The sequence below is a fragment of the Pangasianodon hypophthalmus genome, chromosome 1 (assembly GCF_027358585.1).
Source record: "Pangasianodon hypophthalmus isolate fPanHyp1 chromosome 1, fPanHyp1.pri, whole genome shotgun sequence".
NCBI lineage: Eukaryota > Metazoa > Chordata > Actinopteri > Siluriformes > Pangasiidae > Pangasianodon > Pangasianodon hypophthalmus.
Window position 1 is genome coordinate 4,249,745 of NC_069710.1, and position 18,178 is coordinate 4,267,922.

At 38.9% G+C, this 18,178-nt stretch overlaps 1 protein-coding gene across 1 annotated transcript; it reads left to right on the forward strand.

Annotated features, from left to right (window-relative positions):
• Positions 1–3,965: 3,965 nt before the first annotated feature.
• Positions 3,966–17,767, forward strand: capn7 (calpain 7). The gene is made up of 21 exons (XM_026914061.3): positions 3,966–4,362; positions 5,375–5,483; positions 6,606–6,763; positions 8,392–8,459; positions 8,632–8,838; positions 8,936–9,022; positions 9,169–9,295; positions 9,416–9,501; positions 9,687–9,780; positions 10,110–10,256; positions 10,516–10,622; positions 10,775–10,895; positions 11,216–11,360; positions 11,444–11,543; positions 13,083–13,218; positions 13,309–13,384; positions 13,797–13,942; positions 14,322–14,384; positions 14,475–14,605; positions 15,394–15,486; positions 16,881–17,767. Exons 1-21 carry the CDS (start codon positions 4,261–4,263, stop codon positions 17,023–17,025), a joined length of 2,448 nt encoding a protein of 815 aa, XP_026769862.3. The 5' UTR covers positions 3,966–4,260; the 3' UTR covers positions 17,026–17,767.
• Positions 17,768–18,178: the final 411 nt, after the last annotated feature.

Below are 18,178 nucleotides of genomic sequence, written 5' to 3' on the forward strand. Positions count from 1 at the left end.
AATTATTGGGTGTTGAGTAGTGTAGCAACAGCTTTGAGCAAGAAGCTGTTGCTCAGTCTGGTTGTATGGGTGTACAGGGCTCTGTAACATTTACGAGAAGGGAGATGGGTGGAGAAGCTTTAGCCAGGGTGGGTCGCGTCTTTGGAGATCTTATTGGCTCGATGGTGCTGCGAGTTCTGCAAATTTCTTCCAGTGTGGGAAGTTGTGATCTGGTGATTTTATTTGTTCTGTTCTGATGATGTGCTGGAGTGTCTTTCTGTCCTCTGAGGTGCAGCATGAGTACCACACTGTTATGCAGTATGTGATTATGGACTCAGTGGTGCACTGGTAGAAGTTCAGAAGGAGCTGTTGGGGGAGCTGTGCTTTCCTTAGACTTCTTAGGAAATGGAGCCTCTGTTGACCTTTTTTTGCCATCACTGTTATAGGACCACGGACCATATAGGACCATCGCTGTGATGGACCATGATAGGTTGTTAATGATGTGGACCCTATGGAATGTAAAACTTTTGACTGCCTCGACCTTCTCCTCATTGATACTGATGGGATAATGAACACTGTGTTTTTGTTTTCTGAAGTACAGGATTAGTTCTTTGGATTTCTTGTAGTTGAGAGGTTGTTATTACAGCTGCATGTCTCCAGGGTCATGATTTCCTCCCTGTAGGCTGTTGTTGTTGTTGCTGTTAGACATCAGTCCTATGAGGGTCATGACATCTGCAAAATTTTTAATGATGGTTTGACTTGTGGATAGGTTTGCACTCATGTGTAAAGAGAAAGTATAATAGAGGGCTCAGCACACAGGCCTGTGGTGCACCAGTGTTTAGTGTTATGGGGAGGAGGAATGCTTACCCAGACTTACCATTTGTGGTCTGTTGGTTATAAAGTCCAGAATCCAGTTTCACAGGTGTGCACTGAGCCCAAGGTTATGTAGTTTGAAGACTAGTTTATTGGCGGTGGGGTATTGTGTTGAAGGCAGAGCTGTAATCAACAGGTGTCATGCTGTTCAAGGTGTGACAGGGCAGAGTGGAGGCTATAATGTATAGCCATTACCTCCGCACATTTCCTAAATTTCACAGTTCCTACTCATCACCCACTCTATAATCATTCAGTCTATAATCACCCTGGGTAAAACCACCCTATTTGTAACCACCCAACGTATAATCGCCCAGTATATAAACACCCTGTCTATAATCACACACTTTATATATATATAATGAGATTGTCATATTTTTTGAGTATCGCCTAATTCTACTGGCTGCTCTATGAATGAGACCAATGCTTGATAAGATTAGTCTGGTGTACAGTACTGTACACTATAAACATAACAAACAAACAATGCTACCACATAGCACCAACTAATGAGGCAATATTATTATTATTATTATTATTATTATTATTATTATTATTATCATCATCATCATTATTATTATTATTATAGTTAACAATTACAATAGGGTTCCAGCACCTTCAGTGATTGGACCCCTAACAATAACGTTAATTAATTACTTAATATCGATGTGCAGACATATTATTTTCTTATTAAATATATAATATGGCACAGGTCAGCATATAGAAATAAAAATCCAAATAGAAGTTATGTAGAATAAAGGAATGTTAAATCCTGATGTGTTTGTGTTTCAGTTCACAGAGGTAACATATACTGGTGGAACAGCATTGCTGGTTTATTATGTGTCATTGTGTTTGTGGGGTGTGGAGGAAAGTGAAAGAAGAGATCAGCAGCTTTACTGCATGAATCAAGAAGTTTTATAATCTGCTGGATTAAAAGAACATGCTCTTATAATGCCTGCCAGATGAAAATAAAACTAAGTCCTTGATGCTATTTTTGATTTCAGCGTCATGTATCATGCAGGGCCTTCTGGTTTTGTTTCTGGTAAGGTTTCTTGACAGTCCACTCAAAATGATTCATTTGTAGAACTTGATGAACCATTTTCGTTAACGTCTTTATCCTGATGAGGGTTTTGGTGGCTCTAAACACACGCACACATACACACACACAGAGAATTTAGAGTAGCTTATCCACCTACTGGCATGTTTTTGGGAGATGGGAGAAAACTGGAGAACTCAGGCACAATGAGAATATGCACAGAACACACTCCACACAGACAGTAACCTGAGCTCAAAACTGAATTGGAGACCCTGGAGCTGTGAAGCAGCCAAGCTACTCGTGCTGCCCAAAATTATGAGTTAAAATGGCAGCTTTCTTAGGCTTCCTCAAGTAGTGCACACACTGCTGGATTTTCTAAAGCATACAAATATACATATACATACATCTAGATCAAGTCAACTATAGTGTTGACTCTCAGTTGCTTCAGGTCGGTGGTTGAGAATGACGTGCTGCTAGGGTTTTGACCTTCTCCCTACTTCCCTGCTTCCTGATGACACATCACTGGCAGTATTCAGTCCAAAGAAATAGGTGCTTTGTCTTTGTCTATGACCTTAATGTCTTTTGCTTACATGGGTGCAGTCTTACATGAACAGGGTGCATGAGCACAAGAAATGTAGAGGAAGTGTGTCACAACAATCCTGATGCATATGTAAAAAGGTAGTCTTGAATTAAATTATTCCAAATTAATCCAAAGATGTATTGTCAGATTATGCAAATAGTTTCCTAATTGTGTTAAATCCTGACTTAAAACAAAAAGCATGGCTTTTAGAGCGGTGTGGAGAACTCTGTGTATGTTGCATAGACTAATGCGGATCCGCACCAGCTAGGATTTTATTTTATTTTATTAATGTTATTTTTTTTATCCTTTGTTTTCATGTAACATCACAAAAAATGTGTGTCCTTTGCTGTCTGCCACTCTGATTCCCTACACAAATGAATCTCTGTGCGAAGACCGCAGCGCCGTGGTATATATCAATGTTCCATATACATCAACCAGGTGAACAAAACAAATTAAGATTGTTCAAGGTTGGAAACGTTATCACAAATAGGGGCCCCAAAACCTAGATATTATCTGAAGAAAGTCATAGATTATGGACGGCTGCTGTTTATCGTAAGGATATCACAACCGAGGAGAAGTAGGATCAAATGATTGTCGGTTCAAAACAGTTTGCTGTTTCATGCCAAGTAAAATGTTGTGTGTACTTTGCTGTACGAATTTACATGGTGAATTCTGAACTACTGATCCTTCATTACATTAGCCCTCCCAGCTTCATAATACTAAAATGAAATGAAAGTTTTGTCTCTTGGACTATAGGTATAGTCTGTTATAGTTGCTCTGTGTAGGGTCTGTGGCGGCCTGTTTGTTTTTTCCATATGAGTGGCTTTGAGCTAGGATATGATATTGCTTTTCACTGTCTGGTATATACAGCTTTTTAAAAATCTCTTGATTGGTCTTACATATATTCATTAGGCCAGGCTTTGTGATTTGGTAATGGCTTATATTTTATTTATAACCACATTGAACTCATAACATTTGCTAAGGTAGTCTATAATAAGGTAGTCTTAGCTTAACACCTTAGCTATTTTGATCAGCAGGAAGTTTGTGTGTGTGTGTGTGTGTGTGTGTGCATTACTTTCCACACTTTCCATACATTTAGATTGCATACTAGACCTTGAATTAAATCTTATTACCTAGAGACTGAGGCAGTTTGGGTTTAAACAGTTGCTCAACTAATAATCCTTCATTTAGTTTTTCAGTGGTTAAATGACCACGAAACTAAAACTAAGATTTAGCATTCATTTTTAAAAAAATCTCAAACGCAGGTTAAAAACAAACACGTTTACTGACGAATTATAGGCAAGCCTGTAGCAGCGTGGATTTCCCCATGACGTCGCACATCTTGGTAAATGACACGCTATGGTTAAATCCCAAATAGCTCTCTGTTTATATCTCTAGTGCATGACGTAGGGCGTACAAACCTTTATTTCGTACCCTATGTAGTACACTTATATAGGGAGTAAAGCGGTATTTGAGATGTAGCCAATGGTTTACGCTTACAGCTCCGGGAAACGCCCACCAAACGGAATGTTTTTGGGATTTGTTATTGAGCAGAGGTAGGAAGTTTCTGGTACTCCGACATAGGTGTTTGTTTTGACCGTGTAAATTTCACTGAAATTTTTAACAACATACTATATTTTCGTGACTTAGTACCGTATAAAGCGGAATTTCAGCTCTGTCTGGAAAGCCCCGGTTTACTTAGCATATTTAGCGTTAAGGCTTCAGCTAGCAGCAATGAAGCAGTAGCTAATCCCAGCTGTAGCACTAGCGGGTCAGCTAGTGCCACTTCATCCGCAGTATGGATTACAGCGCGCTGGAGGTGGACGCCGTGAAATTTGCAAAATCAGCGGTGTTACACGATCAGAAAGGGAAATACAATGAAGCTATTTTCTTTTACAAGGTAAGCTACATACTTTCGTTTTAATGCTAAGTAGGTCAACAAGCAGGCTAAGTCAGTTGAGCTTATTGATGTGTTCTTGTGAATTCAAACACACTGCAGCCTGTGACTTCTGACTTTTTAAGCTTTTATTTAAGGTTAGATAAAAAAAGAACATCTAATAGAATAGAATAAACACAATGTAGATGTAACACATGACAAATTAAACCAGAAAAGTATCTAAGTCAGGTGTTGATCCACCACAAACCACCAGAACAGCACTTTCAATGCACATTGACATTAAAGTCACTGGAACTGTACTTTACTAGTGAACATCATTTTTTCCAAAAGATATTCCTGCAACTGGTGTTTTGATGGTGGTTGGAAAGTGTTAATGTTGTCTAACTCATCGCTTAAAAATAACTCCTATAACTGTTCAAATTTGGTCTAGAGTGAAGGCCATAGCACCATTTTAATGCTCATTCAAACCATTCAGTGTGCTATATGGTTGGGTTGGGATCATCCTAGAAGAGACCACTCTGACCTGATGGAAGAGATCACTCTGATGGAAATGTTTCATCATAGGTTAAAGGTGATCAGTCAGAAGAATTTTGTATTGATTTGCAGTGACTTTTCCCTCCAAGGGGACAGCTAGGACCCAAAGCAAACCAACAACATGCAGAACAGAGCCACTGTTTTTCTTTTTTTATCCATACTTATTACATACTACTCAAAAGTTCTCTAAAGTTGTTCTGTAGCTCAGGAGTGTCAACCTCAGGTCCACATGGCTCACAGACCTTCACAGATTTGAAATTTTCTCACTTCAAACACACAAGATTTAGTCCAAAAGACCCTGGTAATGAGCTTGGTGAGATGATTATCAGATATACTAAATGAGAAAGCTAAACTCTTCAGTCTTGTTGTAATCATGATAAATTAATTTTAAAACTCTGTTCAAGACATACTAAATTAAATGATTTTCTATTTCATTTGTAATGATGACTAAATATCTATATATTTATTTATTTTTCATTAGGAGGCAGCCCAAGCCCTCATCTACGCTGACATGGCAGGGTCCAAACTGGACAACATTCAGGGGAAGGTGAATGAGTACCTGGACCGAGTACAGACTCTACTCAATGCTGGTAAGTTGTCTGAAATCTCAGGATTTAGTAAGACTGTGTGAAAGACCTGGGTGTATCTGCCAGTGCTGTAGCTAATTAATTACTCCGTTAAGGCTTACTCGGGACGGTTCGAGTATGGGTGTGACTAACCGAGAGTGCACATCATCATGGAACTATGTCATCATGGTCATAATAAAGTGTAGGAGTATGCTCACATCATCAATGACTAAAAAAAAACAAACTTCACCTTCTACCTATTTCATTTAGTGATGATAAAACATTAAACACGATCATTAAAAAATTGCCATCGAACTGTAGGGGAAACTAGTTGTTCAACAAAATCACTTCACTTACAGCTACTTTTTTTAATAATAGCATTTTCAATTACCAAAATTATTTACACCCCTAAGGAATGCTTTAAAGAAATACAAAAATACAAAAAAATTGTCATTCTTGATAGTTTTTTTTTATTATTATATTTTATTTGCTCTCAGTCCTCTGTTGTTGCTTTCAATCCTGACCTGTTTCCCTGGGGTATAAATATGAGGTTGGGCACATTGGGTAGAATGCCTTTGTGATTCATTTCCTTTATCCATATCAGAACTTTCAACACAAAAGGAACAGATGGTTGTGGACTTGCACAAATCAGGTAATGGATATGAAAAAAAAAATCAGTTAAGCAGTTAATAATAACGTTAAGCACAATTAGGGCCATAACTTTAAAAGTTTAACATGTCTGAAACAATTGCACTTTCATGGAGTGCCAATAATTCTGCATGGAAATGTAAATCATCTCACTTCTGAGATAATAATAATAAGTCAGATTTGCTTTTCAGACGATCTGAATCGTCTAATCAGTAAGCACTCCACACACCCTTCTTACTCAAATTTTGTTATTAATTTGTTATTAACTATCACATCTGTTGAACACAGGTGGAGTCCAGGTGTAACAGGATTTAGCAACTTTACCCATATAAACTCAGGACATTGTGAATTTTTAGCATCTAACGTTATTATTGTGCGGGTAGAAAATAAAAAGCCTAACCAGACATTGTTTTTAGAATTTTTTTAACCTTGCTGTTCAGTGTATTGTATGTAATTGGACGATTTATTGAAATGTTTTGTTCATGTCTCCCTCACCAGTTCAAGCTCAGAGCAGCGACCCATTAAAGACCAAGCATCAGCTGGATCTGGAGCGTGCATACTTTCTGGTAACCCAGGCTTTTGACGAGGATGAGAAGGGTAACAGTGATGAAGCCATTGAGCTCTACACTCAGGCTGTGGAACTGTGCATACAAGCAGTGAGTTCTGTACTGCAGACACCCTATATAATTATTTTTACATTTCACATTTAAAGCATTTGGTAGAAAGCCTTACCCAGAGTGACTTACAGTAGTGCTTTGTAGTGTCCAAGAAATACATATCCTCATGGTAGCACAAATAAATAGGTTACAGTATCAGAATACAGTAAAGCTTAAAAAAAAAAAAAAGAAAGCAAGAAATGAGATCTTCTTTTGTAGAATGTAAAGTGCAGATTTAGCTTTCACACAAGTGTTTATTGAAGGTTGGTCTTCAGCGTTTGCGACTCAGGCGTTCACACAGCTAGGGGAAGTTCATTTCACTGTCTTTCTTGTGGTACAGAGCAGGGTTTAACTAATGAGCAGGGTTTATCTAACTGCCTTTAGATAGGATGCACTTGGACACAGCTACAGGAAGCCAGTGGAGGGAAGGCAGCACAAGAGCGATTGTAATGCCACCATTGCATTCTGAATTACTTTCAGGGGTTTGATCATGCTCAGGGGAAAATCTGCCAGGTGAGAGTTGCCATAGGACAATCCTTGCATGAAAAATGTCCTCTTTTGAGTGTGCATTCATTATCTGAAGCTCTATAATGGATAGAACAGGGATCCTACTACTATCATTTTATCCTGTTATTTATTGAGAAGAAAAGCAGCCCATTTTTACATTGTGATTAGTATTAGAGAGGGTCGAGAGACTATCCTGTGTGCTGATTACTGTGGGCTTACTACTTTGCATTTATGGAATTGGGTTGGTTTTGCCACCCCTGCATGTCTCCTGCATATAAACCTGTGAAAAAAAACTGCCACATCTGTATTTGTACACCACAGCCACATCTGTATTTGCAGTCATTTCAGGGAGTAAATAGGACGCTACTTGAAAATGGTACAGTCTTAGGTTGCCTCAAATTTCTGTAGATCATTTAGCGAGGTTCATAGATGCCATGCAGTCTTTTCTTGCTAGATGTGTAAACAAATGAGAGATAGGCTACATGTAAGACACTATTGGCCAAAAGAGAAAAAAGAAAAGTGGTGCAAAGTAGATATAAATTTCAAAATAAAAAGAAATGAAAAGAACCCCACAATGATACAACAGAATGCTCAAAAATAACACGGACATTGAGAACCTAGGTAGCTTTAATTTACAACCTGTTTACAACTGTCATTATTGTCCTATTTGTTAATAATGACATTTTGAAATAATGTAGTTTGTTCATGTTTCATTTCATTTCATCAGCAGTGGGTCACTTTGGTTAATTGTACTGTAGCAAATAAATTGGAACAGACAAACAGGAAGGTTGAAAAGAATACAAGATGAAGAATACAATATCGTAGCTCAATAACTAGTTGGTTACCTTTCTGAGTTTACTTGTGCCTTCAAGGTTTTTATTTTCTTTCTTTTTTTTCCCCCGAAAGTCAGAGTAGTTTACGTTGACATTTAAGTGTGCCACTTTGGTTTGTGGGTTTGGAGACATGACAGCAGTATTGAGTATTGGGTTTCATACACTCCCAACACTCTTCGTCCAGTTGGGCTGGGCTCCTTGGCTGATATTGAGTCCTACAGTGGCTCTGGCACAAACTGGACTGCTCACATAATAAACTCTGTACTCTCTTAACCTTCTCTCCTTCAGTCCAATGAGACTTCAGATCAAGCACTGCAGGGCAAACTGAAGCAGCTAGCTCGCCAGGCACTGGAGAGGTAAACTGCAAAGATTCAATGACTGCTACTTCAGAAATACAACACACACCATGCCAAAGAAACTAATAATTTCACACAATACTATATCTCTGTCTTTTGTGTTGGTTTGCTGTTAATTCAATTTCACCACCAACTACTCTATAAGTTCTTTCTCTGCATCTTTATACTTCAGGGCAGAGGGACTAAAAGATGGCCTTTCGAAAACCGGACCCCAGGAAAAGCCTACTTCCTCCACTCTTAAAGCTACTGCTCCTGTGAGGCAGTACCTACCCTTGGGTCCAGATTTCTCCCTCAATGACAGGCCACAGCCAGTGCGAGCAGTGCAGTCTAGTGAGCCACAGGGCCAGCGCTACACACAGGAGGAGATAGAAGTGCTCAGGTAACAACATCTGGAGCTGTAGTTACTCTAAATCAGTTTAAATCGTGCTTTTTCCAGCTGCTTTTTATTATTAAATTTCCTGTTTTGTCTATTGAAGGAAGACTTCCAAGATAAATGGAATTGAATATGTGCCGTTCATGAATGTTGACCTAAGGGAACGCTTTGCCTTTCCTGTTCCATTTTCGTGAGTACTCTTTGATGTACCTTTTCAGATCTGCTATATTTGGCTACACACAACTTGATAAATGTGAAATGTGAACATTTCACTTGTGAAAATGTTCTTTGGCAAGCCTTAGTAAAAAAAGATCCATAATTTACAATACTCTGCAGGGATAAATGTGGAAAGCTGGCCTTATCTCCTAAACAGACAGCAATATTCTCTCGCTGGGTCCGACCTGATGACATTTGCAACAATCCCACCATGATTTTCACTGTGTCCAGCTTCAGCATCAAGCAGGTGTCATGTTTTCCTGCACTCCTAAACCTTAACACTAATCTCATGACGTTTTGTGGAATATACATAAAAGCAGCCATAAATGTTTGTAAATTTTAACATGTTTTTTTGTTGCTCCTGCAGACTGTGGTATCGGACTGTTCTTTTGTTGCCTCTTTGGCCATCAGCGCAGCATATGAGAGACGCTTCAACAAGAAGTTAATAACGAGGTATTTACACATGTGGTTATGAATGTTTTCTTTCCCGCAGATAATATCTCAGCTGTAGTGATTGATGTGTTTTGCACATTTACTGGAAACCACAGTTTTAGATAGTCCCACAGTCAGTTTTGTGATATAATAAACAGTACAAAATGCAGTAATGACACATATGTCTGTGTGTTTGTGATCTACAGCATCATTTATCCTCAGAATCGGAGGGGTGAGCCAGAGTATAACCCATGTGGGAAATACATGGTGAAACTACACATCAATGGGGTCCCTAGAAAGGTACAAACATGGTGTTGTCTTGTTTTAGTAAAGAATACATCATGACAGGGTTGCTGGAAATTAATTAATGAAGGGGGTATGTTGTGGTCCGACACAAAATTTATATTATGTGAGCCTCTGCCATACAAATGCCTGTGAATTAGCTGTTATTATAGAAACAATTATGTATTAGAATGAGCCCCATTAATATAAACCTGTGATTTGCCACGTCAAACTGCTGTTATAGAAAACTAATCAACACCTTTAGAGATTAGAGAATTCAACGGTGCTATGATATAGATAGAAGGACAATATCTAGTGACTGATTACTTGTAATTTTTCCTGTTAAGGTGATCATTGATGATTTCCTCCCAGTGGACCGCAATGGTGAGCTGCTCTGCTCCTACTCAAGTAACCGAAACGAGCTGTGGGTTTCCCTCATTGAGAAAGCCTACATGAAGGTGATGGGTGGATATGATTTCCCTGGTTCCAACTCTGTAAGTATAGCCTACAAACTACATATTAATTTACATTTCAAGTATATGAATATTATAATAGAAATTTTCTTATTAAAAGAAGGCCTTGATTACAGTACATGACTTCTAAAATGCGTTATTATAGCTGCAGATTATAACAGATTATAGCTGCCCTATATGGACAGAAATAACATTGCATCCAGACTCAGAACATTTGTTGTGACCCCTGAAGTCTATGACTTCTGAATTTTTCCTGATTTTTTTTTTCTTTCCTTTGTAGAATATTGACCTGCATGCGCTGACTGGCTGGATTCCAGAACGTATTGCTATGCACTCAGACAATCAGTCCTTTAGCAAGGACGACACCTTTCGCATGCTTTACCAAAGGTGAACACACATGAGCGTAGAAACTAAGCATACACACACACACACTTCTTGAAGTGTTCCTGTGCACAGGTCAAAAGCTCTGTTTGTTTAGCAGGCAGAACATTTTGGCAGCACTTCTGACAGTCAATGCCCATGTGGATTTCCATTAACAGGTTTTACAAAGGAGATGTCCTAATCACTGTAGCGACAGGTGTAATGACGGAGGAGGAAGGGGAGAGGTGGGGCTTAGTGCCCACACACGCCTATGCTGTGTTAGACATCAGGGAATACAAGGTCAGTTGCACAACCTCCTACCATATATTCATGACTATGAGTATATGATATTGGTATATTGTCTGTGAGTATATAGTATGGTATATTTATTGACTATTGTAAGTGTCTTAATAAGGTGTTGGGCCACCACAAGCCACCAGAACAGCTTTAGTGCACCTTGGCATAGATACTACAAATATCTGGAACTGTACTGTGTGTCTCATGCAGCTCTCATGTGACAAGCAAAAATAAGCAAAAAAGAAGTAAAATATATTAAGTTTGTGACTATTTAAAAATCCTTTCTGCACTTAAATTTTGGTTCTGTTTGTCATGGGCTCCAGGGGAAACGTTTCCTGCAGCTGAAGAACCCTTGGAGCCATCTGAGGTGGAAGGGCCGCTACAGTGAGTGGGATGAAAAGAACTGGACGCCAGATCTACTCAAGTACCTCAAATTTGACCCCAAATCTGCACAAAAGTTTGATAATGGTGAGGGAGTGCCATGTAGTTAACACTAAGTGAAATGGAAAGACCTTCATGACTTGTGAGCTAACATGTTGGCTGTATTCAAGGTGTGTTCTGGATCATCTGGGAAGACTTATGTCAATACTTTGATGTCATCTACCTGAGCTGGAATCCTGGTCTGTTCAGAGAGTCCTCCTGCATACATAGGTCAGTCTTCTACTGTCTCATAAGGTCATTACATGATTATTACATCACATGCCAGGCTTGATTGCCTTTCTGTGCTATACCTGACCATTGGCTGGCAGGCATTAAATAATTTCCTGTTTAGACCTCTCTAAAGTAGATCTGTTCAGAAACCTATTCAGTACTACTGTATGGCAGAACATAACCGGGTGTATGGGAAATATGTCTGTTTATACAGGAAGCAAACTATAACAAAGTACATACAAGCAATATAGGAGCTTATGAAAATAAATAACCATGTGACATATGTGGCCGCATCTCCTGGTATGTTAAACAAGGAGAACAAGGAGAATACGGAGAGAAATACAGTGGGGATTTCGGTGACTCTACACATGGTGGAAAGCCAGTGATAGAAGTGCTTTCTGATGGAATAAGGTACAAAGCACTATAATGGGATAACGAAGCCCAAAGTACAATAAGGGAAATAATGGGAAAAACATTGTGGAGTTTGGATCTTATTTTTCCTCAACATAATGGAGATCACTGACTGAGTGTCTGTGTTCCTAAGCACGGAGTGATATCACATGGAAAGATAAGAGAGGAATCAAAGAGAGAAGGTCTGTTCGCAGTGGTGCGCATGATTCCCTGTGATTAAAAGAATGCTAATTTCAACAAACAGTTTGCAGCTGCAACACAGTAAATCTTTGAAATAAATAATATGAAACACTGTCATTTCCTGCCCAGTTTGTAGCAAGGATGAGAGGAATGCAGCTCAAGCCTTTGATGCGTGTGTGTGTGTGTGTGTGTGTGTGTGCGCTCTGAATGAGTGCCGATGCTGCTTTTGGAAGAGTTGTCTTTGTGACGTTCGTATTTCTGGATTGTATACAGGGGGTGACATACTCGTGTTACATCCTTCCTGTCACTGCGAAAGTACTTTAATAAAAGTTTCCCCCTATCTGTGGATGCATGGTACCTACACAGGAATTATCCAGGAGTTTTTTATAGGATAAAGCGTATGGAAGAGTAATTAAAAACCAACTTCTTACATGTTACAACAGCAATGGTTATGTAATGGTATCATGCAGAGGACTAGAAAGTCAGCTAAGATAGCTTTTTTCATTTCATTCAGTTATGAGTGAGCAGAACATATACAAAACCATGGTAAGTAGCTGCTGGTTAAGTGAGATAATGCCTGAAAAGTGAGTTCATGTCTGAAAATAATGGTCTTGTCAAAGAAAACACCTGCCATAAGCTCTGGATCTAAGACAGGATTTCTTAGGTGTTTGTAAGTTTACCAACATGACTCAGATTTAACCTCATTCTAATACTTAAATGTAGTAGTAAAGAAAAAATCAGTAGAGATTTGCAATTGGAAGAGGAGGTAAGTATATGCATAATAGTGTGTGTTTGTGTGTGTTCGTGAATACTTGTGGGTCAGTGAAACAACCTTGTAAACATGCATTCTCAAAACATGCATTGATCTGGGGGACAAAGAGTTTCTGAACTGTGAGTGAAGAGGGTTGCTGTAATAAATGCTCATGCACAGTGATTTGCCTTTTGCAGCTGCTGGGATGGAAAACAGGGTCCAGTGAAAGATGTCTATAGTTTGGCCAATAACCCTCAGTACAAGCTGGAGGTGCAGTGTCCACAGGGTGGAGCTGTAGTGTGGGTGCTGCTAACAAGACACATCACAGACAAGGTATAGTTGGTCACAGAGCATGGTCCAACTATTTTCATTTACGATGTATGCAGTGATATTAACTGTTTATTCTTTCATCTACTCTTTAAGGATGACTTTGCTCAAAACCGGGAGTTCATCACTTTAGTGGTTTACAAGAATGACGGCAGGAAGGTTTATTATCCAAGTACGTATCTTATAAGTGAAAATTTAGAAATAAAGGTGCATATTACTTGTGTTTTCTTTTTGGGCAGTAAATACAGCTTGGGATCATTTTCAAGTTGCCAGTTTATTAGGAATACCACTTGTATCTAGTGGAGTGTAGTATGGACAGCCATTTTTAAGTTGAGCTCTGAAGACATTCCTCACATCATCACACTGACACCAGCCTATACGGCTCACACCAAACATTTTACAGCAGCTTCGAACACAGCTCAGCCAGTCAGGTTGTAGAACCAAAATGATCTGTTTTATAACTATCGTTCGAATCTTAAACTCGTGTGAAGTTTGTGAGAAGGTGGATATACTAATAGACTGCCATATATGTGCATTCATCGCTTTTTAAAGCAAACTTTCTTCTCTCTGCGTCTGACTTTTAGGTGACCCTCCCCCTTACATTGATGGCATCAGGATCAACAGCCCACATTACCTGACCAAGATTAAACTGACCAGTCCTGGAACTCACACATTTACACTGGTTGTGTCTCAATATGAGAAGCAAAATACCATCAACTACACATTAAGGGTAACTCCTTGGCTTTCTGTGTTTTTTGTGTTTTTTGGATTTTACCATATGGAAGAGCAGCAACTGAGAAGATGGTATTGACATTTACAACATGATGACCTGAGGCTTATTTTGACTGACATTAGTCTAGTTTCTTTTGATTGTGAAATATGATTTTATAATATATTGACATAGCTGAGTGTTTCTAGCTCATTACATGATGCTCTTTATCAAATTCCTGAGGGCTCCATGAGGTCATGCCATGCCATTTTCTACACACTTCTGCAAATAGTATAGTATATGGAATCTTCATTCTGTAGAGATTAAGTATAATAGGATGCGTGCCATTTGGGAGTGGCTCTAATATTCATGAGTATGAATTTACTTTATTCCCTACCAGGTCTACTCATTGTGCAAGTTTAATTTCTCCAAAATTTCATCACCTTTCTCCCACATGAAAAAGGTAAGCAAGTTTGTATCATAAACTGTTTATTGTTTCCTGTGTGGTTATATTATATTGCTGGTTTTAATGAAAACCCTGTCTTCCTAAAAGTTAAATGGCCAGTGGAAAGGGATCAGTGCAGGAGGCTGCAGCAACTATAAGGACACCTACAAACATAACCCAATCTACCAGTTCAACCTGGACAAATCTGGACCTCTACTCATTGAGCTCCGAGGCTCCAGGTAAGACTGGCTGTCTCACACCTCCAGTCTGGAGGACACATCATAATTTCTCCAACTTTCTATCTACTTTGTATTGACATCACTGATCTGCTGTTATATTAAGTTCTTGCGTGCATGTAGATTTACAGATAAATAAAAAAAACAAAAACTAAAAGAATTGAAAAAAAACAACAACGAAAAGTGTCTTAATAAGGTGGTAGGCCACCACGAGCCACCAGAACAGCTTCAGTGCTTGGCATAGATTCTACATGTATCTGGAACTCCACTGGAGGGATGAACATTCTTCTAAAAGATATTTCCTCAAATGGGGTTTTAAATGATGCTGGTGGTGAGGTGTTTTGGTTGAGATCTGCTGACTGCAAATGGCATAGCGTATGATTTCCATCATAAATCATACTCATTAAACCAGTGAGCCTTCGTGCCTTGTGGCTTTGCAGCTCTGCACTGATTTGGAGTGACCCTTCCCTCTAATGGGACAAATGAACACAAGCTATGCCAGCAAAATAACTCCCACAGGATAACAGAGCCACTGTGTTTTCCTAATTTGTCAGCTATCTGTATTTGTAGACTTTGTTCTTCTATGAAAGCCACTTACTTTTGAGATATATAGCAGTTAGCACACTTAGCACACAGTCAAATGATCCTGCCAAGGATTGGTCATTTATTCTCTACATTGTTCATGTAGCCAGGCCTGGTTTATAAGCCTGGCTGTGTTTTCTGCAGTGTGTGGGAGTAAAGCGTTGAAGTGTTTTGAAGTGTTTTGAACCTTGTTCGGCTTTTCTAAACAGGCAGTACAGCGTGGGTTTCGAGGTCCTGACCGTGTCCACTGTAGGAGACGCAAAGAATTCAGGCGTCCAGAAAAAGGGCAGCGGAGATTACAGGTAATATACTGCTGTTCTCACACAGAGAGAAGTGTACATGTAGGAGGCTGATTCAGCACTACCATTTTGTTGTGACAGAAGAGAAAGTATCATATCAAGAATGGAAAAAAAATACAGAAAGAGAAGTACTGATGCTGATAGTGCCTGAAAATGTCATAAATGTCTCTAATGCACTGCTATTCAAACTGTTTTGCACAGGGGAGGGGAAATAGTTGAAAATTTTTTAATGAATCCAAATATTTGGAATACATTAAAATACACTATACACACGTTATTACTTACGGATGTTATATAGGCCTGTGCGCTGTCATTTCAGCATTCAGTAGAGAACCAGGGGAAAGTAACATGTAGACCATTTATGAGGGGGGACCCAAAAATTCCTGGAATTGTTAAAAAAAAAAAAAAAATGGTGTTATAAAACTTAAAGCATTTCTCCTTTAATCCCCTTCAAAGTACTCTCCTTGTGATGCGATACACTTGTCCCAGCGTTTCACCCATTCCAGGAAACATTTCCTGTAGTCATCTTTTCTCATCATGTCTACAGCCTCCAGCAGTTTTTTTTTCTGGATTTCTTCCACGGTGGCGAATCTTTTCCCCTTCAGTCTCATTTTTAATTTCAGGAACAAAAAGAAGTCACAAAGGAGCGAGATCTGGTGAATATGGTTGTGAAACGATAACCATATTGTTTCTGGTTAAAAACTCCTTGGTGTTGTGGTGCAAGATCCAGTTCTGGGAGCGCCACTTCTCTGGACGTTTTTTCCTGATGCTTTCCCATAGCAGTTTTCTTGCCTTCGTCTGGATTTTTTTAGTTGAATCATTAAGTTGTCATGTGACACGCCACCTTTGAATTGCAGGAAATTTTAGGGTCCCCCCTCATACATGGACTATTTTATTATAAACAGAAGAGCAGACAGAACAGAACTTTTGCTAGTCATGGAGAAATTGTTTGTAGCAGGTGCTAGAAAGTGAAATACTGATTCAATTAAAAATTTTAAATGCTTATATTTTATAACGTTAGAGGGATATGATATTAGAAATTACCACTGAATACTTACAGCCTGCAGCTTGCACCCTGCTGCTGACTGTATGTTAGTGCTCTTTAGATCACATTATGGGTGTTATATAAATGAAATTAAACTTAGAAACTCAGTTTATACTTCGACATGAAATAAAATGAAATATAAAGAAGTTATATCACAGCCCACAGGGATATGTTGAAGCCAGTATTTTATTTTCTGGAATCAGACACTTGCCTTAATTCTATTATTGCCTGAAAAAACAAGGCATAGGATGGATTAAAGTCAGTTTCTGGGCTTAGTTTCTAATGGAATATAATAAAAAAAGGGCTGTAGCACCATGATGCATAACCCACTCTCACCCTCTGTCCTCGTCAGGTGTGGTTTCTGCTATATGGAGCTGGACCATGTCCCCGCAGGCATCTACAATGTCATCCCCACCACGTTCCTCCCCAACCAAGAAGGGCCCTTCTTCCTAGATTTTTTCAGTGCAACTCCTCTTCGAGTGTCACAGCTCCAGTGACAACTCAGCAGCCACTGTTATAAGCTCTTACAACACAAAAGATTGAGGAATAAAGCGTTCTCTCATATCAGTCTCCCACTGGTATGGGCATGCCTGCTGTCCCTCTGTTCTCATCAGTTGCGTCTCTTGCCACAGTGTATAGTCGAACAGATCGTCACAGACTGTTTACTTGGCACTCTCTGGTTGGTCTAGCTCTCATTGACATTGAACAGTGCTTGGAATGAGCTATTAATCAGTAAGAAACATATGCTCCAGAGTCATGCACTAAATTGTGTCGACACCATGGGTGCATACATATTTATTTTGTTTCACTCAGGAGACTGCAATAAACTAAAAAATGCTGAATTTTACAGTGTTGTATGTTACGTTGCCTTGGTAACGTAAGTGTGGTGGAGCACGATGTAATTGTGTGAGAATGTGAGAATCATAGCACGCCTCTATATATATTAAATCATGCCAGCTTGATTATTTTGCTACTTTACAAATTACATCTTATTTCTGGGAAGGAAGAAGTTTTCTACCTAGTTGTGGTGCTCATTTTTTATTTTCTGATCACACTGAAGCCAAATTAATATGTACAGTTATCTACTTTATTACTGTGGTACTGATGGGATGCACTTAATGTAAAGAATGTGGGTATTTATAGAGAGTTAATGTTTTCCATGTTCAATCTTCTAATTTGGTTTCATCCCTCAGATGCACTTATTTCAGTTGAAGTAATAAAATGTGAAGGTTGAGATCACATTATTTTTATCCTGAAAATCTGTGTGTGTTTGATATACTGCAGGTGTTGTGCATGAACACATTTTGTAGCCGAGCTGCAGTCAGCAGCTGCCTGACGATTTATCTTCATTGGAAAATCTAATGGAACTACAGATAAAAATTTAGTCCCAATTTGAGTCCCAAGGTTTAGATCACAACAGTAGCAGCCTACAACAGAGCTCCTTTTTTCTTCACGCCCATGTGCGCCAGATGTGCTATAAAACGAATGATTCACTGATTATAAAAAATCTCTATAAAAAAAGTCTCCCTCCTGAAAAGCAGAAAACCTTGTATGTTTAGGAAAATGGCAAAGTGCATTAGTGATAGAAATAATTAAAGAATGAATGTTGTGAAACAACCAAAATGGTTATATAATTCATCTTCCATATGT

What these genes read in the sequence shown, in the direction of transcription:
- capn7 (XM_026914061.3), top strand. Translation starts at nt 4,261, where the DNA reads ATGGATTACAGCGCGCTGGAGGTGGACGCCGTGAAATTTGCAAAATCA. An exon ending in ACAGACTCTACTCAATGCTG is followed by an intron (nt 5,484 to 6,605) that starts GTAAGTTGTCTG and finishes CTCCCTCACCAG; the next exon opens with TTCAAGCTCAGAGCAGCGAC. An exon ending in AAGGGCAGCGGAGATTACAG is followed by an intron (nt 15,487 to 16,880) that starts GTAATATACTGC and finishes TGTCCTCGTCAG; the next exon opens with GTGTGGTTTCTGCTATATGG.